The sequence below is a fragment of the Podarcis liolepis genome, assembly GCF_965112155.1.
Source record: "Podarcis liolepis genome assembly, chromosome: 4".
Classification (NCBI taxonomy): Eukaryota; Metazoa; Chordata; class Lepidosauria; order Squamata; family Lacertidae; genus Podarcis; species Podarcis liolepis.
The window spans coordinates 28185777-28210918 of record NC_139558.1 but is presented as its reverse complement, the minus strand read 5'-3'; the positions used below and the strand labels follow the sequence as shown (position 1 = coordinate 28210918).

Sequence of the window (25142 nt, the reverse complement as noted above, 5' to 3'; positions counted from 1 at the left end):
AGATCTGGCTTATATCCACGAACGTTCTTCAGTTGCAACACATCCATGTTTCATTGCAAATGGAATGAGATGCTGCACTCATTTATTACAACCATGCAAATTGTATTCTCACCTATTTGCATCTGCTGAGAACTGACACTAGGTGAGCAGATAGGGAAGATTTTGTAAACTGGGTAAGAACAGGTTCTTTGTCTCTATCTTTAAATGTCAGTGCGACACACAGGTATGTACAGACCTGTGGATTTGTTTGCAATTCAGGCTGATGATTCTTCACCAGACGTTGTGCATGGCAGGTGGGCTAGAAGTTTGTGCTGCAAAGCTTAAATTTTTATCTTGTATTCTTCCAGGCTCATCTGAACATACACTAGACTTTATCCATTGTGTGTACTTCATTCTTCACTCCATGTGTTAAATTGCAGGGAGGGGAGAGCAGGAATGGTATGTGTTCTCTGTTGCTATATTATTTTACTGCTCATCAGCATAAACAGCAGCCAAATCCAGGGGTTCAAACCCCTCCCATGGGCCACTTGGCAGCTAAAAATAATGTAGCATTGTCTTTTTAATAAAGGTTTGGAGGAAACGGCCAGAACCCATATCCGTTGCTTGCTTCCTGCTTTACAGGAACTCTATTATTCAGTACATAGAATTTCTGCATGTTTAGTTCCTTCTCTCTCTCTCTCTCTCTCTCTCTCTCTCTCTCTCTCTCTCTCTTTAAATGTCCCCAGCTATCAGTTGTCCTTTTCTTTTAAAAATGAACAATCTCGCACTCCATCTACTCAGGTTTAAAAAAATGCAACTGATATACACTCAACTCCTGTATACCTGAAGGAGCGCCTCCACCCCCATCGTTCAGCCGGACACTGAGATCCAGCGCCGGGGGCCTTCTGGCGGTTCCCTCATTGCGAGAAGTGAGGCTACAGGGAACCAGACAGAGGGCCTTCTTCGGTAGTGGTGCCTGCCCTGTGGAACGCCCTCCCATCAGATGTCAAAGAGATAAATAATTACCTGACATTCAGAAGACATCTTAAGGCAGCCCTGTTCAGGGAAGTTTTTAATATGTAACGCTGTACTGTTTTTAACACTGATTGGGAGCCGCCCAGAGTGGCTGGGGAAACTCAGCCAGATGGGCGGGGCATAAATAATAAATTATTATTATTATTATTATTATTAACTCTGAGAGCAGGTTTAAGGACATAGCCAGTTTTGAGAGAGCGCTTGGACGTTTTGCTCATCTAATGCCCCTCCACCTTTCTCCTAACATGCTTCAAAAAAAATCTGCTCTGGAGGATTCGCCAACCCTCTGGAGCAGATTTTGAGGGTGCATGGAGGGGAGCTGCAGCGGATAGCAGAGGAGGCTGAAATTCTGTGGTGCAACAGCAACAATGAAAACAATCCAGAGTTCCTTGATGAAGTCAGGACAAGAACCTCAAAATTTTAGTATTATTTTTGGTTTAACAAGCCCTACAACTGAAAATTCGTAAAATATTTGGTTCAGGTCTCCTTTTAATGACTGACACATCTGTGCAATTTGTAGCAATATTACGAAAAAAAGGAAAAACATTCTAATATGCAAGGAGGCCATTTTATTTCACTATTCTGCCACCTGGTTATACCCAAATGAGCTCATAACAGTCTACATTATCTGCTCTACTGAAAAGCAAACCGTTGGCCTAAATCTAACCTGAAACTGCTAACTGCAATATAATAATATTACTACTGAAAATGCTAAAACTATGAGAATAATTAAGTTATACATCTTAGATCTCTAGATTTGCAGTTCTGTTCCCATTTATGTATTGTATGTCCAATAAAGTGCATTTTTCTAGAGGGTGGGGGCTCATTTCACATTAAGACTGAATGACAGTTTGACATGCGATAGCTTTCACAGCCTACCTCCGCTAAAAGTAATGGCTCTTCCAGCAACGATTTAAAAACAACAACAACAGAATTAGGAATATAATAGGATACTAATCCAAACTGCTAATTTTAGCTTGGGTGGGGGGAACCTTTTTTAAAAACAAAACATTTTCACTTTGCCTCTTTCTGAAAAGTGCAAGAAGTGGATTAAATAGGAATCTGTACACTCTAATGTTACAAATGGCTGGCTCCAGCCCCCTCTGAGCTTTTCCCAAGTCTCTTGCTCAGGCAGAGGCAAACTCGGTCCTCCAGATGTTTTGGGACTACAACTCCCATCATCCCTGGCTAACAGGACCAGTGGTCAGGGATGATGGGAGTTGTAGTCCCAAAACATCTGGAGGACCGAGTTTGCCAATGCCTGTTATTGCTCTTCAGGAGATGGTCACAAAACCCTCCTCTGTCTAAAACAGGAGTAGCCCTTCTCATCATGGGAGGAAGAGAAGAAGACAGCCTGCCCCAATTCTCACTATTTGGGATTTGGTGACATTCCTTGGTTTCACTCTTACAAAGAGTGCTTTCAGGGTTTTTCTGACAATGACATTATTTTTTTCCTACTCTGAGCAGATCTGCACCATACATTTAAAACACATGACTTTCCCCCAAAACATTCTGGGAATCATAGTTTCCCCTTCACAGAGCGACCATTCCCAGCACCCTTTACAATTCCCTGGAGGGTGGATACTTACTTTAAAAGTATTCTGTGGGTTTGTCCCAAGAAGAAAAAGAGTCATTGACACAAACTTTAAGAGAACTCTTTGTTAGGAGTGAAACCAACCAGCAAATGCCACAAAATCCCAAAGAATTAGAATCAAGAACCAGAATGACCAGCTGCATCCTAAACTGAAGAAAGATCAAGGGGAATGAAGAATGGATTTAGCCCTTGTGACTTAGCCTGTAAAAAAACAACAACCATTACACCATTTACACAAAGCAGTCTCAGTAGCATGGGGAGTTTAAAAAAAATGAGACTGAAGGAGGTCAAAAGACGAATTAAAAAACACACAACTGACATATTGATAGACAAACTGTTCACATAGATGAAACGAAAGAAAGAAGTGTGATGGTTTGGAAATACGGTAGGGCAGTGTTTCCCAACCTTGGGCCTCCAGCTGTTTTTGGACTACAACTCCCATCATTCCTAGCTAGCAATACCAGTGGTCAGGGATGATGGGAATTGTAGTTCAAAAACAGCTGGAGGCCCAAGGTTGGGAAACACTGCGGTAGGGATCCGAAGAAGCTTTAAAAAAATAATAAGTGGGAAAACAATAGCAGTGTGAAGGCATTGGGTATGGTTGTCCCAGGCAACTTGTATAGACTGTTGCATATGGTATGTGGGAATGCATATTTTACTTGTACTGTATGTTACATATCTTTCTTGTTTGTCCACTTGGGATTACAGAGTTAATTTGGAAACCTAGCAAATGCCCTACTATCAAGGCTGCCCTGACTCACCCCATGGCAACAAGTAAGGAGGAACTGCCTTGGCAGGATCTGTCAGAGGGAGAGGACGAATGTGAGGAGAGATGCCTGAGACTGTTGGTGGGGATGGTTCGAGAAACCCTCCAGGAGACTTCCACAGCCAAAGTTGCTTGAAGGGAGTATTGTGTGAGTCAGCTATCACCCCACCTACTGATAGCAAAGTTGTTTCGGCAGCTGAAGAAGCATGTGACCCTGGTCGGGTAGTAAGTCAGCTGAGCAGACATAGCCTGGACCATATATTAGAACTCTGCTTCTAAACTATTGACTGTGTAACCTGTATCGGCCTATGTTTAAACTGTGAGCTGACTTCTTTGGAATAAGCCTTCAGGAATTCTCCACCCAACAGTCCAAGTACTGTGTCTGAGAGTGGGAGCCAGGACAGAGGCAGTGAAATTCCATTGTAGATGTAGGAAAGGCCCATGTCTCCTGTTTCAAAGGTTTCAGCCTACTTAGGGACAGAATCTACATCAACGGGTACCAAGCCTAGAGGGTGATAAGGAAAAGCTCTGAAAGTCTGGGAGATGGGCAAACAAAGGGCTACTTCTCAAGAGTAAGATCCTGGTGAGTTTTGGGACTGTTCAGTCCAGTGAAAGTGGCTGGTGTTTTAACCTACTTCAGTTTTCTATTTTATTCCAGTGGGGATAGATTGGATTTCTGTATACTCTGCATATATTTCTTTTTATTCCACCCACCCCCCCAATCTTATTAAACTCTTTGTTTGTTTCTTAAACCTGCATAACACCCTCACACTTCAGAAGCTACAATAACACACTTCTTTAAAAGGCTTTAGGGAGACCCCCAGGGAAACTTGGGAGGCAAGGGGGAAGCTTTGTGGAAATAATTAACCCCTTGTCTGGTGGCAGGGATGCGGGTGGCGCTGTGGGTTAAACCACAGAGCCTAGGACTTGCCGATCAGAAGGTCGGCAGTTCGAATCCCTGCAACAGGGTGAGCTCCCGTTGCTCAGTCCCTGCTCCTGCCAACTGAGCAGTTCAAAAGCACGTCAAAGTGCAAGTAGATAAATAGGTACCGCTCCAGCGAGAAGATAAACGGCGTTTCCGTGTGCTGCTCTGGTTCGCCAGAAGTGGCTTAGTCATGCTGGCCACATGACCTGGAAGCTGTACGCCAGCTCCCTCGGCCAATAAAGCGAGATGAGCGCCGCAACCCCAGAGTTGGTCACGACTGGACATAATGGTCAGGGGTCCCTTTACCTTTACCTGTCTGGTGGCAGCAAGTAGTTTAAGGGGGAAGGGTGGACTGAGAAGAGGGGTACACTCTGTGTGAGCCAGGAATTCCCTTCCTTCAAATGGCACAGGACTCGGAGTGACTGAGAAGTGGCTGTCACAAGCAGGTTTAAAGCAAGAAAGGACTGCACAATGACAAATATCAAGTGAGGAAGAAAAAAGCAGGACCATATTTGTTAAGAAGCAAGAGGAAATGACATGAAGAGGCCAAATGGCAGATTTAGCTGAAGAAAGAAGGGATGCACTGCCGGAGGCAGAAACCGAGGGGAGAGGAAGAACATGAAAAAGTAAGAGGATTTGGCAGAAAGGAAGAAACAGATCAAAGTGCAGGAAGTAATGAACAGGGAGAAATTTTATCAACAAAATATGGGACAATACTATCTGAATAAATTGAAGGAGGACTGAAGAAAGATGGGTTGGGTTTTGTTTTGTTTTTAAAAAGTAGCAAATGGATATTGAATATGAGAAGGGGAAGATTGAGTAAGATGAGATACGCAAGCTTGCTTGGCAGAAAATAGGGCAGATGAGTAGGAGGAAAGCATGAATTTATAATGAACAAAACAGGAGAGCAAGATTTGCACCAGAGACATTCAATGGCTCTGATGCAAAAACAAAAACAGGCCATTAAAAGGAGACAACCAAGGTTGAGAAGAAGGAAAGGAAAAAAGGACACGGGAGCTGTCTGAAGTATGAGAAAGTGCAGAACAAAAAAAAAAGCAACGCCGAAAATTCGAGATTGCTAAAGAGAAGAGGAGGAGCAGTTTGGATTTGATATCCTGCTTTATCACTACCCTAATGAGTCTCAAAGCGGCTCACATTCTCCTTTCCCTTCCTCCCCCACAACAAACACTCTGTGAGGTGAGTGAGGCTGAGAGACTTCAGAGAAGTGTGACTGGCCCAAGGTCACCCAGCAGCTGCATGTGGAGGAGCGGAGACGCGAACCCAGTTCCCAAGATTACGAGACTACTGCTCTTAACCACTACACCACCACTGGCTCTCTGACACACACCTTAAGGCTCTAAAGGACGCTGATCTTGAAGAAGACTGGAAACTCAAACACACCCAATATGCAATATTTGTTCTATGAATGATTGGTATATTTAATCTCATTTGTAAATAATGTGCCATTGGTTAAAATATGTTTCCCAAAGCACATGTGTCATTCTGGTCAGATATACTTGCAGTGTAAGTACTTAAGTCCATTATTGTGGGCGGGGCGGGGGAGGCAAGCAGAAAGAAAACACTAGCTAGTGCCGCCATTAGGTTGCGCAAAAAAGTCTGCTTTCTGGCTGGTTCTGCTTGGGAAGCTATTTGGCTGTTTCAATTATTAGACGAACAACACCTGTGTTTTGGGGAGTAATAGAAACCAGTTTAATGATTTGGAGTGCTAGCAAACAGCATTTAGGGCTTTGAGCAGACAGGAGTAATACCTCTGTTACATCCTTGTTACCACTTAAGCAAAAAGTCAACTTATTTGCTGGCTAATGGTGGGAAAAGTGAAGATATAACTTAAAGCCTAGGCCCAAGTTCTGTTCCCTCAAATCCTTCACCACTTTCAGTAAACATGGTTGCATAGCCTATAGGCAGCTGCTTCCAAAATGCACATGAGCTTTTTTCAAAACTGAATTGGTCACCTCAGTCCAAGGAGGAATTCCAAAAAACAGTTCCACCAATTGCTGAGCTTTGATTTTGTCTGCTGCAAGAAAAACAACAATCTAACAGCACCTTAACGATTAATAGATTTGTTCTGCCTTGAGCCTTTGTGGACTGTCTACTTCATCATTTGCCAAGTGTGTACAGAGGAACAAAGCATTAAGGAGGCATAAGCAATAAATAGCTATTACCACAAATCTGCGCCACCCCCCACATTCTGGAAGCTATCCTTAAAAGATCACAAGGCTTGCATTTGAAGCTGGTATTTAACACAGGGCTTGAAATTATTACGATGAGACTGGCTTTCTACACAGAAACAATAAAATTAAGCATTTATGATGCATAATTATTTTCCTGCGTTTATATTCAAATATAAAATTTAAAAGCATGAAGAGAAGACTTTTCTATCTATTTAAGATATATCTTGTCAATATGCAACTTCTAAAAAAAATTTTTTTAAAGAAAATGTTGCTAATTAATTTGACGAAGAGATCTCTAGAGCTTTAGCAGAAGTGCATTTCAGAGGATTTCAAAACATCATATCTTAGCAACAATGCAGTGGAAGAACCTAATTGTCCTTAATCCTCTAGTTAAAATAGGTTAGATGAAATCCTCTTTTGAGCAAAGCAGGAAGATTACTCAATGACATCAGGCAACAGAATCGCCACTGCTTTGCAGTTTAATTACTCAACTATCGAGAATGTGAAAAATCCAAAGCAATAGACTTTGGATAAGATTTAGATAATTGCAAGTGAGGAAAGGCAACTGCATTACTTATACCCTTTGAAGAAGCTAATGCTTACCCCTCAATGTTGGCCGTACAGCCTTCTTAGATCAACATCTGCTGCTTCAAGGCAATATACTATGAGCAGCACAGCTAGTCTAACAGAGAGAACACTGCATACAATCTTGTGAAACTAAGGACAAGGCAAATTCATTCATGTTTTGTGATAGAACTAAAAAAAGAAATACAGATAATAAATGTGTATGCAGCTTAAAATAAACACACAAACACACTTGTAAGGTAAGCTGTTTAACAATCTTTGAAGGCTATACCACTAAATCAAAGCTTGGATAATCGAGATTAAGATAAGAAACTGGTGTCTGTGAGGTGTAAAGAGAAAAAAGCCTTTGTTTTATCTAATCTACGCGGAATTTGTTGCCATGGCAATTAAAGCAGGAGAGATAACTGTATTGTTGTGTTATTCTGCCTTCTAGTTCAGGCTGAACTTCAGCTGAGTTTTCACTTGACAATTATAACAATAGAAACATTACAGTTTCCTGTTTCTTTATCATTGGAGGCAATACTTCAACAAAGTAATGTTGAGTAAAAGGTACAAGGCTGCTGCAGGCTGGTATACTGGCAATCAAGTGTCGGTGCCTCTGAAATCAACAAGACTTAGGGAGCAATCCTATACACAAGTAGCTGGTGTAAATCAAACTGGTGTAAAGTTAAACCAGATCCAAACTCTACTCAGCTACAGCCCTACAGCTGGCTGAGCTGTCCTAAGTGTGGCAATGGGAAAACAAGCCTTTAAAATAGTCTTTGACTCTTTTTTGCCGGCTTATTTTACACCAGGTTGCCTAGTCAAGTGATGAAGCTGCATGGGCTTAGGAGTCCCCCTTCTCTCTGGTCATTAGGTTTCCAGGTTTGTCTGGCCCTCTCCATGTGACAGGTAAAGAGCTTCAATCTCCACGTGGGTGAGAGTTCCTTTAATCATAATGCTTAAAATTATTAAGGACACTGTACATGCAGCATGCAAGCTTCAGCCCAGCAGGAGCTGGCTGCAAATTATAGCATGGTCTGCCCTTCTCCCTTCCCCTCTCCTAATTAACCTCCATCTCCAGTGCCATAACAGGGGCCTCCCCATGACATCACCAAGGGCTGCTCCTAGATCTCAGGTTTGGGCCCTGAACTTGCAGAAGCTGGGATGCTCCTGACCTAGCAAACCTACTGGACAGAACTCCCCTTTTTTCATTATGCTGGCTTAAAATATGCAGGGCTCAGCTCAGCCAACCACCGGGTACCAGCTGAGCCAAGACAGAGGAGATATGCTAACCTCTCAGCTCAGAGCACCAATGATATTTGAGCTAAAGTTAATATGATAAGATATAATGCCATTATTTTCTCAGTCATTCCTGTTGATTGCAACATGGTTCTGCTCTTTCGTAAAACACACACACAGGAAGCGTCCACCACCCCAATAACTATCACAAAAATTCCCTCAAACGTTCATCATATTCATTCTAGTTAAGGACATTTTAGCAGTTCTTGCATTTCTGAATTGTTTTAACTACAATTTGATGTGCTAGTCCACAGCATCTCTTGAGTGTATGAATGCAAGAGAGAGAGAGAAATAAAACCTATAGCATAACTAGAATAAAAGCAACATCTTCTTCTTTCTTTCGCCTTCAAAGTATAACTTACTGGTGCAGGAAAAATAATGACCTGGGCATATTTTTACCTCAAATGCAACACTATAATGTCCTGCTGTGTCCCAGCTCCAGAAATTTCCCCCCCCCCTCAAATTTTTCTTAGGTTATAAGCCTGTACAAACTTACCTGAGAGTAAGCCTTATTGAATACAAAGAGACTTACTCCTAACTCCCATCATCTGAATAACGTCATCTAGTGCTTATGAGTAAGACATCAATGTAAACATGTTTGCATATTTTTTTTAAAAAAAAAGCTTTGTGTTAAAGTTTTGCAACTTAAAAATTAAATCTAATGAATGTCTCTTTTAAAAAAAAGGTTTGAACATTATAATATACTTAAGACAAAATGCATCAGAGCAGCATTTTGCAACCAATAGCAAGTGGATTGTAGAATGCAACTGGCTAGGGTTAGAGTTTTCTGTAACTGGCTTATACAGCCACAGTGCCATATCTGCTATAGCCTCTGCACCACCAGTAACAACTTCTCTGGAAGCTACAAACCCTCCTGAACAGTGTGGGATAGCTCAGGGCATAGATATCCACTTGGGCAAGAAGAATTACCCCAAATTGTGGAGTTGTTGCTTAACCAATTGTAAGTTAGTCATGATTTTTCTTTTTCTTCTAGTTAAGTGTTAACAAACAAAACCCTTGAAAGCAAAAGTATTATTTTTGAGACAAGCAGATGGGGTGTTAACTGCACTTTCCCTAAAGCAATATGTGAAAACACTTAATTGGCTCATAATTGGCTTTAACTACCGCAAAAGGGAATCAGAATTAATTCTAGATTTTAAAAAGCGAGTATTTCACGCTTATGTACATTTCCTTTTGTAATCATTATTGTAGCAATCCCTATCATCTTTCCCATTCATAGCTATGTTTTCAAATCACTTCTACTGTACTGGGAAGATAAGTATGCACTTATTATAATTGTTTTTTACCTTCTTGAAATTTTAAAGTATTCCAGCAAACAGACACTGGGAAGTTTTAGGTCAAAGTAGGATATGGGTGCATTTAAAACAAACAGACGCACACCCAAATAAGCTTATTTCGAAGTAAATGCTACTGACAATAAAAAATGACCATTTGCAGGCTAACGTTTAAGATTGGAAAGAAAGAGACCAATTTTTAAACACATGTCACTGATGAATTATCCATTCTTAAGGAAATCAGCCCTGAGTGCTCACTGGAAGGACAGATCCTGAAGCTGAGGCTCCAATACTTTGGCTACCTCATGAGAAGAGAAGACTCCCTGGAAAAGACCTTGATGTTGGGAAAGATGGAGGGCACAAGGAGAAAGGGACGACAGAGGAAGAGATGGCTGGATAGTGTTCTCGAAGCTACCAGCATGAGTTTGACCAAACTGCGGGAGGCAGTGGAAGACAGGAGTGCCTGGCGTGCTCTGGTCCATGGGGTCACGAAGAGTCGGACACGACTAAACGACTAAACAACAACAACTGATGAATTCTTAAAAGGAACAGATCTCACATGAGATCAAAATGCCTGGCCCCATAATAACACAAAGCATCAGTATGTCAGCAGAACATATCTCTAAAAGACATACAACACTTCAGAAGCCATGAACTTGTCAAAGGTCTACAACTGCCAAGTCATTCTAAACAGAGAAGAGCCAGCTGTCATAGTCAGGCAGAACAGGCAATTGCCACTGGCTGCAAAGGAGTTTAGTGACCACTTAATGCTGGAATCATCGCATGCTGCAAGGGACATATCTTTCAGACTGCCCGAAACAGCAAACCACTGCATATTTAGACTGCTCCATATTCCGCATACAATGTTTGGTCACAGACTATACTATAGACGCATATAGTCTTTGACATCTATGGCAGGAAATATCAAGCTATATTTTAAAACCAGAACAAAATGTGGATATTAACTCATCACTAACTAGCCCCTGTGTGATGGAATCCCGGCACCTTAGCAAAAAGCAGTTGACCTACCATAAATGAATTTTTCATTGTTAAAACTGTATGCAAAGCAGATATTCACAGTGTTACAGTAGTAGCTCGTTCTACAAAAGGAAAGCTGCTGATGTAATTTAATCAGAAATTCCTCCTGGCAATATGAATTAGTAACACTACTAGGAGCATTCTAATATTGACCATCCAATTTTGCACATTTTCCAAATGTCAGCTTGGAGATAGAGATTTGGTCCTTCTGAGCAGAAGTCATTAAATGTGCAAGGCAACTAGCAACTCAGACCCATCTTTCAAGCTGACCTGTAGCACACATGGACCTGATTGTGAACTGGAGAGGTTTTTTTTTGTTCTTACCCATGCAAATGTTCAAGTACTGTTTACTTAAATACTAAAGGAGTACTTTGAAGTATCTTTCCAGTCTTAAAGACTCTCAAACTTATCCATGAAAGAACAGAACAAAAGGAAAGGTTCGTGATAAAAGTTTTCACTTAAGATTTGGAAAACCAAACAAAATTTACCAAAGGAGTTCTCGTGCTCAACTCTCAATACTAACAGGTTATTGTTGACTGAATTAAAGTGGAAGCTACTTATCAGAAGGAAAAAGTGTGTACTTCACTGCTGCTCCAACACAAAAAGCTGACGGCCAACAAAAAAAAAAATCTCATCCATATATTGCTGCATAAGCCCATTTTCCAACTGCATAATGACAACAACAGAATAAAAATAAAATAAAATTAGTAGTTATGCTCTGAGTAAAAGTCATTTTCCCCACAAATATCGGTATTTGCATATTTTGCTTTTGAAAGCAAGTGCAGCTTAGCAAGAATACATTAGCAGTGAACCACTTTATAAATGATTAAAAGGAAGTCAATTTAGGCTGCAATCCCCACTGAATAAATATTTCCATATATATTAAAGCAAAAGGCTGCAGTGAAGACAACATATTCTCCTCCAAAACAAAAACAAAAAAAGCCCTGTATCTGATATATAAGTAACTGAAGACATATATTTCCCAATCCCATACAGATCTTGTATAGTAGAACTGTTTTGATCAGTCCCCCTTAAATCAACAGTACTGTTTTCTACATTTTTATAACACTTTGGGTTTGAAACTGAGACAGATCTGCCTGCCGTTCTCACATGACTTTCATGGAAGTAGTCTATTGAAGCAGAAGGCAATGTACTCAGATAAGTATTTGCAAGACGCATTATCCAAAATTCTAGAGTCATAGAATTGTAAAGTTGGAAGGGGAACCAAGGGTCATCTAGTCCAACCCCCTGCAAAGCAGGAATCTTAGCTAAAGCATCCATGACAGATGGCCATCCAACCTCTGCTTAAAAACCGCCAAGGAAGGAGAGACTCTTCCACTGTTGAACAGCTCTGTCAGAAAGTTTTTCCTGACGTTTCATCAGATATTTAGTCCTGATGTTTAGAGGGATTCAGTTCTTGAGAACCACTGCTTCTTTTTACAGGATGGAACTTGCCACAAACTGAAACTGCCCAATGAGATTAAGTCAGGCCATTTTTGCAAATGTGTTTCACAAATGTATCTTGTCAGCTCTTCTTTGACACTAGAGCAGCTCATCAGGGTGGGAAGGGAAACTGTGAATTTGAATTCTGAAAGACAATGTTACCTTTAGTAGCTTAAATGGTATAGGCATACAGTATTTTTTTTTTCTAGGCCAAAGTCATTCTGACAATACAAAATCAAATTGTTCTGGAATGACTGCTGGTCATTAAAAAATTGCAGCTAAATACAATTACAAAGAAGTCTAAGAATGACAGAATACTTCCTGCTGCACATTAAAAAAAACTGTGCTGCTGCTTTTGCGCATTTGAGAAGCAATCAGCAATTGCACCTGGACTGTTTCGCTGTGGGATAAATTACATATAAAACAAAACTGGCTTTAGCATATAATAAAGAGCTCCAAAGAGCATTGTCACTGTACAGAACCATTGGAAATTACATAATAAATATATGCTATTTTTTTAAAAAAAAAACCCCAATCCTATTGTAATTCAATTTAAAATTTTAAAAGTGAATAATGTAGCTAAATACAACATTATCACCTCCAGTGTCGTAATACAGAGACATTTTCAAGGAAACTACAACAAATGTTTGTTTTTATTACTTCAAGCGTAGTTAAGTACAAGGAAACAAAAACGTTTTAAATTCAGTATGCCCTAGCAGTTTCAGACCAAAATCTTAAGGACACTTCAAAGACCCATGACCTCCTCATGTAATTTATACTTTACCTCCATGACCTAAATAATGCATAATATAAAGGTCTTCCATTATTTATCATCATCCAAAAACCAGAGACTAAATTCACATGTTCTGACGTAGTTCCACTGTGTGCAAGTAGCTGCTCACCTGAGTGTTATATTCATGCAAGCTTATGTATGCAACACACAACTGGCAGCTCCTGTAAGCAGGGATTTCTATTTACTCTTCACTCATTGAACCTGCCATTGCGTCTTTCATCAAGAATACACGTGCTGTCCACAAACCTGCTCCAGAGCGTTGGCTGCAACCCCCGGAACAGATTTTGGGGTACATGGGGGGATCAGAGGGGGAGGGGAACATATCACTTCACAAGCAGAAATCCATGCACAGACAGAATGTTCACTTTAGCATTGACTATAACCAACTGTTCTTATCTCATATTGCTCATATGTTGCTCAATCACAAGAGCTCCAGTGAGAGCAACAGATGAAGGATAGGAGCTTCTGATGAGAAAGCTCTCAGAATTCCAATAAATTGGTTACCGGGGATTCACATCAGCACTACTGTACCTTCTGACAATTCCAGAAACGTTGCTATCTCAGTTGTATACTCAACTGTTATTCTTGCTGCTTGTTTGGTTTTCTGACTCGGCACTCATCATTCCTGAAGTTCATCTGTTCAGCTATTATTCTCTTTTAATTAAGCAGTTTTATACTTCATCTGACTGGTTATATGCTTGTAAAATTATTTCTATGTTATCTTATGCCTATTGTCCTTATGTTAATCACTGTATTATTGTGGCCAATGGCTGAAACAAACAATGTAATTAATATTCAATTTAAGGGTTCCCCCCCTTTTGTTTTATAAGCCTAGCCAACAACTTTCCCCCACCACAGTCCCCATTAGCTCTTCCCCACGTCCCTCCTTTATTCTGTATAACATATTCACATTTTTTCCAAGCCAACTGCAGACAATGAAAAGCAAGGAGGTTATTTACAAACGAACAGCTAGTTAAGAAATTCTGCACTGGAATTTAATCTTTAAAGACACAAGGTCTCCTAAAAACCTTCCCTGTTATACCTCCCACCCAATTTCATGTTAGTGGACACCTGGATGTCCATTTTTATTGACAGCATTTCCTTTCATCCTGCAAACATGGCCAGAGATGCAGAAGAAGACAGGGCTCCTGCTACTGTTATGTGAAGATACCTGCTGCAATACCTCTTCCACACAACTAAAGGTGCAACAGCCCTCTGGCCACCCACCCTACAACCTACCCACATCAAAGTCTTAGTAGTGTCTGTGACATTTACTTTCCCCAGCTAACAAACTTTATATTGCCCACTCCTTGCAGGGAATAGAAACATGTCTCTTTTTTGCCTGTGCTTTATGGCACTATGTACACCAATTAACTACAATGGCAATTCTCTCTCAAGTTAATCTTTGGACAGGCCACAAGAGCAAGGTAGTTGCATGTACTGCGTATCACATGTACGGCTTCTAACAGGTACAGCGCTGTCCCTGTGAATCTACAGAAGTGTCCCAAGCCTTCAGCCCTGCACTTCTGGTTTCTCCATAGCACATACAAATAGGAGCCAGCAGTTGTAAATTTAGATCATCCTATTACGCTCGCCCTAATGGCGTAGTAGCAAACACAGGGATTCAAGAACTAAATGTGAAACTGGTGTTTGCAGATACCTGTTCAGCCTTAAAGGACAGGGTGATTTGGAGCAAGTGAACGGACACTTTACAATCCAGGCTATAAAACTGCTGCATTCTATAAGTGTAAGATTACAATACTAAATTCCTTTTCATGTCTAGAACAACCACCGTTTCAAAGATGGTGATAGCTCATGGGTGGAACAGCCCAAGTTCTTTTCCCATAGGACCTCACCCCCATAAAACACAACACAAAGTTTGCGTAGTTTTGAAGTCATAGCACAAATTTCTATACACACAGGCTGGAATTCAAAGCTATGCTATGGCATACCTTCCATCTGAAAAAGCATTTCACCTTGCCATGCACAACAGTCCTCCCTCTGCTCTTAGAGAGGGGGTTCTCCCAACCGCCTCAAAGCCAATTTCAGGGAGCATGGGGTAAAGAAGGGAAAGCCCTAATGTTCCCTCAAAAGCCCTTGCACAGGGCTTCCGCTGATGGGGCTAGTTAGGTGAATCCCATCCACAGTTATTTTTTTATTGATGAACCTGATCTGCCATCATTAACTGCATTTCATATACTTCTCTCCATTTGGCCCTCTGAAACACTTCCCTATGTAGGCACAATTATTAAATAAGCCCATATACCTGATCCTTTTACTTGATCTGTTTGGACAGAGACCTGCATTGTCTTCAGCTGTTATTCCTTTTTCAGTACTGCAGTTAAGGAAGATTAGTACAGTGGTGCCTCGCAAGACGAAATTAATTCGTTCCGCGAGTTTTTTCGCCTAGCGAGTTTTTCGTCTTGCGAAGCACGAAATCCCATAGGAATGCATTGAAATTCAATTAATGCGTTCCTATGGTCAAAAAAGTCCAAACAAAGCCAAATTTGGTACAACAAGAGTTTATTATATTACCAGTTATTATATGTTGTTGTGAAGACTCTACCCTTTAACTTGTTCTTGCAGCTACTGTGGTACCTCTGGTTACGTACTTAATTCGTTCTGGAGGTCCGTTCTTAACCTGAAACTGTTCTTAACCTGAAGCACCACTTTAGCTAATGGGGCCTCCCGCTGCCACCGCACCACCGGAGCACAATTTCTGTTCTCATCCTGAAGCAAAGTTCTGAACCCGAGGTACTATTTCTGGGTTAGCGGAGTCTGTAACCTGAAGCGTATGTAACCTGAAGCGTATGTAACCCGAGGTACCACTGTACTTTCATTCTCCTACGCAGCTATGTTCATCAATAAACTGCCTCTTTGTCTGGGCTTACAAAGCGAGAAGGACTGCCCTATATTAAATAAGAATGTTAACAGCACCAAAACTTTGAACTTGGCCCAGTAACAGATCAGTAGCCAGTTCAAATCCCGCAACATGGTGTTATATATGCTGGCAGGAGTTTTCTGCCCACAAGCAACCTAGCCACAAAGTTCTCTATTTCCTGCCTGTGTTCTCTTCCCAGTTGTCTCTATTGGATTGTAAGATATTTGGAGGCTTGTATCCGTCTACTTTTTCCTACGTAACTTGGTAAGCCAACACATACATTATTTACACAGGCCCATCAGTGTATCGGCTCAATAAATATGCCATTTACCTCATCCTAGTTTTTACTTGGAAAGCTATCTAAAAGGTCTAAACGCCAGCTTGTAAATTTCTTCACAAGCCTTTTTAAATGCTTTTGTTTCTATTTGGTTGCTCTTCTAGGCAGCTTATATGATTTTAAGCCCATTTCAATTCACTCAAATACAGGATGGGGCTGAACAGGATGCAAATCATTTGGAAATTAAAAGTGCTCAAGTACATAGCTTGCACCACAAAACCTGCAGCGCTGTTAAGTTTGGCCACAGCACCTGGAAGCTCATTGCATAGCAGGGCTGGGGAGCCTTGGGCCTGCCAAACGTTGATAAACTACAATTCCCATCAGCCCCAGCAAACATAGCCAATGGCTAGGGATTGTGGGAGTTGTAGCTCAGCAAATTCAGGGGGAGGGGGCAAAGGTTTTACACACACCTGGTATACTGAATGAAGTGTGTTTGACTACTGGTGAAAAGTGTTCGTGTGTGTGCGCGCATTAAGATGGAGGATCAGAGGGTTTTCTTTACAAAAAGGCTGTGGCACTGTGCATCTTCACAGAAACAAACAAAGCCTGAGTGTCCCACTAGTGCCTGGGAATTGATCCTGGTGTGTTTATGAATATGCATATGTGTGTGTGTGTATTGTTGTTGTTGTTTAGTCGTGTCTGACTCTTCATGACCCCATGGACCAGAGCACGCCAGGCACTCTTGTCTTCCACTGCCTCCCGCAGTTTGGTCAAACTCATGCTGGTAACTTCGAGAACACTGCCCAACCATCGCATCTTCTGTCATCCCCTTCTCCTTTTGCCCTCAATCTTTCCCAACATCAGGGTCTTTTCCAGGGAGTCTTCTCTTCTCATGAGGTGGCCAAAGTATTGGAGCCTCAGCTTCAGGATCTGTCCTTCCAGTGAGCACTCAGGGCTGATTTCCTTCAGAATGGATAGGTTTGATCTTCTTGCAGTCCATGGGACTCTCAAGAGTCTCCTCCAGCACCATAATTCAAAAGCATCAATTCTCCGGCGATCAGCCTTCTTTGTGGTCCAGCTCTCACTTCCACACATCTCTACTGGGAAAACCATAGCCCTACCTTACACTGTTTATTATTAAAAACATGTGTATGATGTCTTTTAAGATTATACCCTTTGTTGTGTTCAGCAAGTCTTTTATTTCCACCTCACACTCAAGTGTGCAAGGTGTGTGTTGATGTGTGGGTGCTAGCCCACCAAGAAAACGTTTCTACTTGTCTGATTGTGGGTGGGAGGTAGATATGGCAGCATGTTATTACCCTTATCTGTGACGACAGAGGATTACGGCAAATCTACAGGAGTGCTCAGCCTGCAGAGATGCTGTAATGGGTCAACAACTCAGTTTCCCAATAATCTCATGTCTGGCCCTTATGTTATCAAGATACACTGGGCAGTGTATGGGCAGCACCTGCTTAACAGAGGCAATTTTAGGGTAGCGAGACCATTTCAGCCACCCTGGGTACCGCACTGCAGGGGTCACCAGAACAATGCTGTGGATTGTGGAATGAAACACGCGAGGCAGAGGCCACCAAATGTTAGTCTCGCATAGGACACCACTGAAATTTGGAAGCCCAAAGTTCACCACTGTGCTGACAACCCAGAAGCCAAAGGAATGCCTGAATAAGATTTACAATGGTTGGGAAATCCTCTTACCAGTCACGGAAGTGGTAAAACTAGAATAAAATTTACCCAAAATAGTAACAAATTATGGGTTGTAGCAAATGCTAGCACTACTCAGAATAGATCCATTGAAGTTAATAGGCATGACTAACCAAGTTTTATTAATTTCAATGGGTCCACTCCAAGTATATTTATTGGCATCATTTCCGTAGTTTATACACTTAAGACTTTCTTGGCACAAAATTTCTGTGTCTTTATTTATTTAGAATGGAGTATGCACACAACTTTGCCTGCTCTATAGGCTGGCAACTCAAGAAACAACTGATACAACCACAGCCCTTCCAAAATCCTAAATAATATATAATTAGCTACTCGATGCTCATCTTGACCTACCACATTATCATTCTTCAGCATTTCCAAACAAAGTAACCAACAAAGCAGTCCTGCAAATGTGTGCTCAAAAGACCCACCGCACTCCATGGGGCTCATACCCCAGGTAAGCATGCATTGGATTGCGGACTAAAACCAACCAACACACACTATTTTACATGGGTTTCCACCCCACTTTTTTAGATAAGAAAGCACACATTGTATCAGCATGCTCAGGAAAACACAAGACAACTAAGCAATGGCTGCCTGCTGGAGACAATAATGTATATTATGCCTCAAGGGCTTTTTGTTCTGACCTCAGCGCAAATCATGAGACTATCAGACTCATGACGGATCACTTACTGGAAAGCTTCAGAAAGAAGGGGAGCTTGTAAACAGACAGGCTCCAGAGCCTTATTACATATACGAGCATCATAAAATGTGCATATCTGTCAATCTGTTTACATTGTGGTTTTTCGAAACCTTAACTGTAGGCAAGAGGTTCTCTCTCTCTCCAGGACTCCTAATAAAGTACAGGATCAAATACAAATTGGCACCCCAATTCTACAATGCTTACCATTGGCTTTCAGCTGAACTAATTTTCCACTACATCCATACACACCTCAAACCAAACATATTTACCATATTTTCCTGACTATAAGATGCCCCCATGTATAAGACGCCCCCTATTTTTGGGAACTCACGATTTAAGAAAATCCACCCTCGGCACTATCTGTGTATAAGACGCCCCCTAATTTTCGACATTAATTTTTAGGGGGAAAACCTAGTCTTATAACGGATAAAATATGGTAATTGGAAGTAACTTCAGTTACTGTAGGCAGTCAATTTTCTGAAAGTAAACTCCACTGGAGTATATGATGCAAGTATTATTTAGGATTAGTGCGACGGTTTAGTGCAGCTATCCAACCAATTGTCATCTGTTGCTGACCTTCAGAGGCAACTGTTGAGAACCATTTTCTTAATTCGATTTAAAGAGGCTTAAGAAAGCGCTGGCAACACATGTCAATTAATTTTGAGTGTTGCTGGCCTATTAGCTTTCCCCAAGTATAAATTACAGCAAGCAAATCATATGCTGGACTGAAATGTTCATGGCCACACTCTGCCCGGCCAAGTAGAAGGGTAATCTAATGTTATTTGATCAGTTCCAAATAGTTTTCAGCCTCCAGTTGGCAAGGGAAGGAAGTTGTGCTGCCAGCAGTGAAATATTTTTTTTTAAAAAAATTGCTTTTATTAGAGATTTTCTTGGGTTGCAAAAGTACATACAGCACCTCTATTTTCAGATCATAAGGTTCTTTCTACAGATCAGTTATATTATTTGTAAGACTTTAATGCTGTATAAAGCATAATTTTTAAAAAGTAAATTAGAAAGTTGAAAAAGAGATGATGGTTGTGCCTATGCTTGTTTACACAAAAGCAGTGCTTTTTCCCCTAAAAAAAAAATATGTTTAGGGGTACTCTCATTTTCCTACTCATATTGAAATACTGCCCCTCAATGAGGCCAAATTTAGATTCACAAAATGTTTAGGGGTATGTGTACCCCTGAATCCCCCCAGAAAAAAGCATTGCACAAAGTAATCCTATGACATGTACCTTGGTAGTAAGCCACAGTGCAAGGAGTGGGATTTACTGCCAAAAAATGCACATAGAACCAGGCTGCAAAACAGTGATCCCAAACCCATTTCTTTAGGTTTAAGCCATGCCCAGCATCAGGCTGCAGGTAAGCCAGCGCCACTGAGCCTTCCAGGTAGATGTGTTTAAAAGCAGGTGGGAGGCCGATCTCCTAAATTCACCTATTTAGAAGCAAACTGCGCTCAAGTGTAATAGGACTCTCGACCGTAGATCAGGCACAACATCTATGAATGGGAAGGAGGAGACGCATCATCGAGGGCTTCAACCCTTCCTTTTTATCTCTAGGAAAAACTAAGGGGAGCGGCGGATCATTTGTCTCCGGGGATCAACATTTCACAGACAGAAAGATGAAGCGAGGAGGGACGCGCTGGGCTTTGCTCCCTTCGGGTCTGCGATGCCCTGAAATTAAAGAAAGCGACATCTTCGCTCGGCTCGGGTGCCAGCGCGCCATGCCTGCGCGCAAGGGAGCGCTTCCACGCTATGAGCAAAAGCCAGGCAAGATTTCCCATTTTTTTTGCTTTGACGCGCTCGGCAGGACGCCTTGGCAACGGCAGGCAGCGCCGACCCCTGCCCGGATACTCACGTATCTATTAATAAGAGTCCTGAGGCGGCTGCAATCCATGGCGAGGCGACGGGCAGCTGCTCAGGCGGCTCTCAGCCTCCTCCTGCGCCGCCGCCGCCTGCTCCTTCTGCTACAGGCGGGAGACTCCAGCCAGGGGGAGCTTCTCTCTCTGCCTCTCGGTCGCCGCCGCTCTGCTACTTCCTACATCCACCACCACGCCGGAGTTTCTGTCTCATGGCAGCCACATCCCTGCCCTGCCTTGACCTGCCGGGGATTCTTGGCGGGCGATTCTTCCGCTCAGTCATGCGTGCGCCTGGCTGGGGCGCCTCGGTTGCCTCTGCCCATGTGCGCTCAGCCAGCCAGCCGTCCCCGGCAGCTCGCTCCGAAAAGGCGGCGGCGGTGGAGGAGCAGGAGGATTATGGGGGGGAACAAAAGGCAACTTTGCTCGGAGACTTGCGCAGGGAGCGGGGTCCCCCCCGCGCTTCAGGAAACCTGGCCCCTAAGCCCGACTGCTGCCCGCGCAATGGCTCTCCGTGTGGCGAGCTCCCCGAGAGCCTCGGGGTCTTCTCATTCGCGCTTTGATCTTTCCCTGCTTAGCCAGTCAGCTCACGTCATACGGTGCGGGCGAGCATGCGCGCTCCGAACTTCTCCAGTACAACAACACACACCCCTTTACGCCTCCCTCCCCTCTCTCTTTGTAATATATATATATATTGCACACGGGCGCGCTCAACGTTGAGCGCATTACCTGAAGCTTGAGCCTGGGCTTTGCTCCGTACAGAAGTCACCCGGCCAAGCAAAAATTTAAAAAAGGTGGAGAGGCGAGAAGGAAAGGATGAGCTGTTCCACATCCGCCGGTGTGTGTGTGTTGCAATAAATGGAGAGCATCAAAAGCCTTTTTGTGCCCTGTGTCTTCTACAAGGAAGCTGTGAGAGCTGCTTTTTGTTTTGTTGGCTCGGCCAGTGGGGGCGTTTAGTGGGGGCGGAGAAACAATCCCCGCAACAACTTCCGTCCAACCTGCCACTCCAGGAATGTATATGCGCTGATGGTAGGGGGAATTATGCACAGAAGACGAGAAAGGCTTCATGTGTTGCAGATCTGAGAAAATGGCCAGGGAAGCGTGGCTAAAAAGAAGGGGACCTGCTGTCAACAGGCCGTTTCCGTTTGTTTCCTGAGATCACTCCCCTCGCCCCCACAAAGGTAGCAGTAGCTAGGTGACGGCTGCCTAGGTTGCAGCTGGAGCCCCTGGAGGGAGCATCAGAGGTGAGGTGCTGCTAGAAAGCTTTTGAGCCTCCTGGGAACTCCAGGGCAGAGAAGACTGTCTTGGCGGCCTTGTAGATTTCTAGAACAGGAAAACAACAACGTGGTACATATATTACAGGAGCCAACTTCTGCGAATTTACAAGCTAATAAATATATGCACCACCAGCCCTCATCAGCCACAATGGGAAAGGAATCTTAATTTTCCTCTAGAGTAGGAGAGCAGCCGGTTACTACTTGAATATTTCTCCCTTCTTCTCACACAGAGTCCTCACAATAACAACACACAGCTTCAGACATCTACATTAACCAGAAGGGAAGGAAGGGCATTTTTTAAAGAGGATGTGGTGGTGAATGACTCCGGTACCCAGCATTTCTTCTGAAGAGGCACTGTGCTGGCTGTGGTGCAAAATGTGCCCACCTGAAAGCGCCCTGAACCCCAGTGATCGTTCCCACTATCTGAGAAACGCTGTTCTAGAAGCTTCTCCCTCAAACTTCTGTAGGTACACTCAAATGTTTCCCAGGGTTTCTACTTGTTTTGCTGGGGCAAAGATTAGGGACCTGTTACGTACAGCAGATGGGAAAGAGGACTGGTGAGACGTGCAATGCCTTGGAATGTCTGAAGGCACATTATTTCTGGAAGTGGATCCAGCAACTGTGGTAATAAGGACAAATAAGAACCTCCACTTTTGTAATCAAACATGGGCTTTCATAAGCATCTGCTTAGCCTCCTTTCACTTCTAGAACCACTGCTTTTATGTCCCATTCCAGGTGCCATTGCACCCTCCACATCTGCAATTTTAATTTTAAGAAATCAATACACTTCCAGTATAAATAATAGGAAGATGGGGTGGGGGAGTTTTCAGACACGGTCCTGGAATCTACCAGCCTTTCAGAATGAATGGGTTGTCTTTCAGAGCCTATAGCATTTGCCCCATATGAGTAAACAATTGTTCTTGAAGGCATAGGTGGGTTTATTAATCTTTGTGGGGGGTTTATATTTTTGCTAGGATTTTAAACCAGAGCTGATTCTCTTAAAGTATCAGTTTAACAGCAATGCAGATACTGTCAATTTATACACACTTCATAGGCAATTGGATTGACTGGTTTCTCAAAAAGGTTTTTTATTTTTATCCTGGCTGTTTATTTCTATAAATTTAAGCGATTACATGACAAAAGATTCCCTAAATGTTCTCCGTTATGAGAAACCACAACATTTTGCTTTAAATGAACAAATTTATCAAATGCAAGTCTGTTAATTGATTTGAAAACTTTCAGTCACTTGGCAGTGCTAATAAACAATTATATAAAAGCGCAAATGCCACCACTTGCCCAGTAGATTACACCACAAGATGCTACAGTGGAACTATATGGCAAGCTGATGCATGAATCAACTCTCCAATCCAGATATTCATGATGAAAAAGGACACTATAGCACATGGTACAAAACAAACACTTTCTCAGCAAGCATATTGGAAAGAGTAACACAAAGTGGTTTGGTTTCAAAGGATTAACCATGAAAATAAACAGTGTGTGGATACATATTACTAATAATATCACTGTATCACACAGAGCTGCTTGATTGTCAAAGAAAGGCAGCACAGAGGAAGTCATGTGGAAATATAAGTCACTGATTTGTCTTCCTTCAGTTTATGTAAATACTGTTGTGTGCAACCCACTCTCAGAGCAGTGAGAGACTCCAGGAGTTTCAGCCAGGGTTCGGATTGCTTGAAATGAAGGTCAATAGAGACTGTGGTGTCTATAGGGCATGTGGTTTTAATTACACATATATACAACCTGAGCATAGGATGGAAGAGCTCACAGCATTAATACCCTAACAGGTCTTTCCTCCTTGTTAGGCATCCATGGAAATCCCAAGCTTCTGGTCCAGCACAGAGTAAGACAATTCTCTGTGTCTCCAGCTTAACACAGGAAAAATATGAAGCAGTATGAAAAGAGTGCCTCTGAACATGTGCAAATTCACAGCCATGATGTCAAAATCAGAATTATTATTAGATTTCCCATCCGCTGCTGACAACCAACCTCACCGTAACAGTTTTTGTCATTTCTATTTGGATCTAGAGCCTCACACTGACCATGTTGATGGACTTGTGATTTGCCTGAGCTGCCTTAGGTTTCAGAAGGGGCTGAAAGCAAGTTGACCCCTCCGGTGAAGTGTTAAACCCACATGGAATCAGCCCTGAAAAACCCAGTTTGATGGGTAAGGGATTGGCTGAGTCTTCTTCATACATGCTCAGTGCTGTGGTAGTTTAATTCCATTTTGTTGTTGCTGCTGTTGCAAATCTGTTTCCCCACCACCACCTACAGTACTCAGAATCCTGATCCTTTCACATTTACTCAGGAAGAATCCTCACTGAGTATGGGAAGCAGAAATGCATCTTCTTTCTGCTCCAGACAATTACTTCCCCTTTGTCATTCAGTGACTTGATTCAGTGTAATGCAATGAATTTTAGAACTGCATCTTCGGGGCTTATACGCCTTCAGCATTCCAGCCAGTAACAACAGATCCTCAAATATGACAATCTAAAAACCGAGAGAGGTTTTTGCCTCTCAGAAATACCTTTAGAATCTCTTCTATTTTCAGGGCATCTGCCTACTATGCAGATGCATCAATATACAGATGTCACACCATTCTAATTCTCTTTTACATCAGGGACAAATAAAGCCTTTGGGGTTCTAACCACCACCTGAAGGTGTTAATGGGCTGGATTGTGGCTAACAAACTGAAGTTCAAACAGATAAGAATCTGATAACATTGATAGTCTTTACTTGGACTTTGTTATTTTAACCCATGTGCAACTGTACTCATCCTACCTGCCTATTTTATAGTTTTGTGTTTTTCTGTATGTTGTTAGAATTGTTCCCTCTGTTTTATATACATTCTAAAATGAGATTGAAGATAACCTTTCCAAAACAAAAAACAGGCAAGAATGAGGAAGATTGAGACCCTTTTCCACAGTCAACCTGGTTTGGATGGTGTGGGGGGGGGGGAAATGTTCTCAGTTTGGGAATGCTCTGGAATCAGATTTACACAGAGATAACCAGGTGGCAACAGAGGTCAGAGCAGGAGTTACTCTGCTCAGTTCAAGTAAATAATAATAATAATAATAATAATAATAATAATAATACCCCACCCATGTGGCTGGGTTTCCCCAGCCACTGTGGGCGGCTTCCAACAGAATATTAAAAACACAATAAAATATCAAACATTAAAAACTTCCCCTAAACAGGGTTGCCTTCAGATGTCTTCTAAAAGTCAGTTAGTTGTTTATTTCCTTGACATCTGATGGGAGGGCGTTCCACAGGGCAGGTGACACTACCAAGAAGGCCCTCCACCTGGTTGCTGTGCCGGTTGCACACATGCCTGAGAAAGTAAGACATTTCTTAGTTACCTCAGTCCTGGGTTACTGGAATGCAGCCTACATAGTATGAGTGTCCCCACCCAAAAGTCCAGTGCAGGCAGGTAAGGTCTATTACTTGTAACTACAGGTTGTTGACTATTTGCAGTTTATATGA

The 25142-nt window shown here is 42.3% G+C and overlaps 1 protein-coding gene across 5 annotated transcripts in view; it reads right to left on the bottom strand.

The window, feature by feature from the left end:
• Positions 1–21262, bottom strand: part of ATP11A (ATPase phospholipid transporting 11A) — a 107108-nt gene extending 85846 nt beyond the window's left edge. For 3 of the 5 annotated variants that reach the window (XM_083501124.1, XM_083501122.1, XM_083501120.1), the window contains exon 1: positions 20367–21262. In XM_083501124.1, coding sequence (XP_083357250.1) covers positions 20367–20405 — 39 coding nt within the window. In that variant the 5' untranslated portion in view covers positions 20406–21262. The remainder of the gene's footprint in view (positions 1–20366) is intronic. The other 2 variants (XM_083501123.1, XM_083501121.1) reach the window with 1 other exon arrangement.
• Between the last annotated feature and the right edge of the window lie 3880 nt (positions 21263–25142).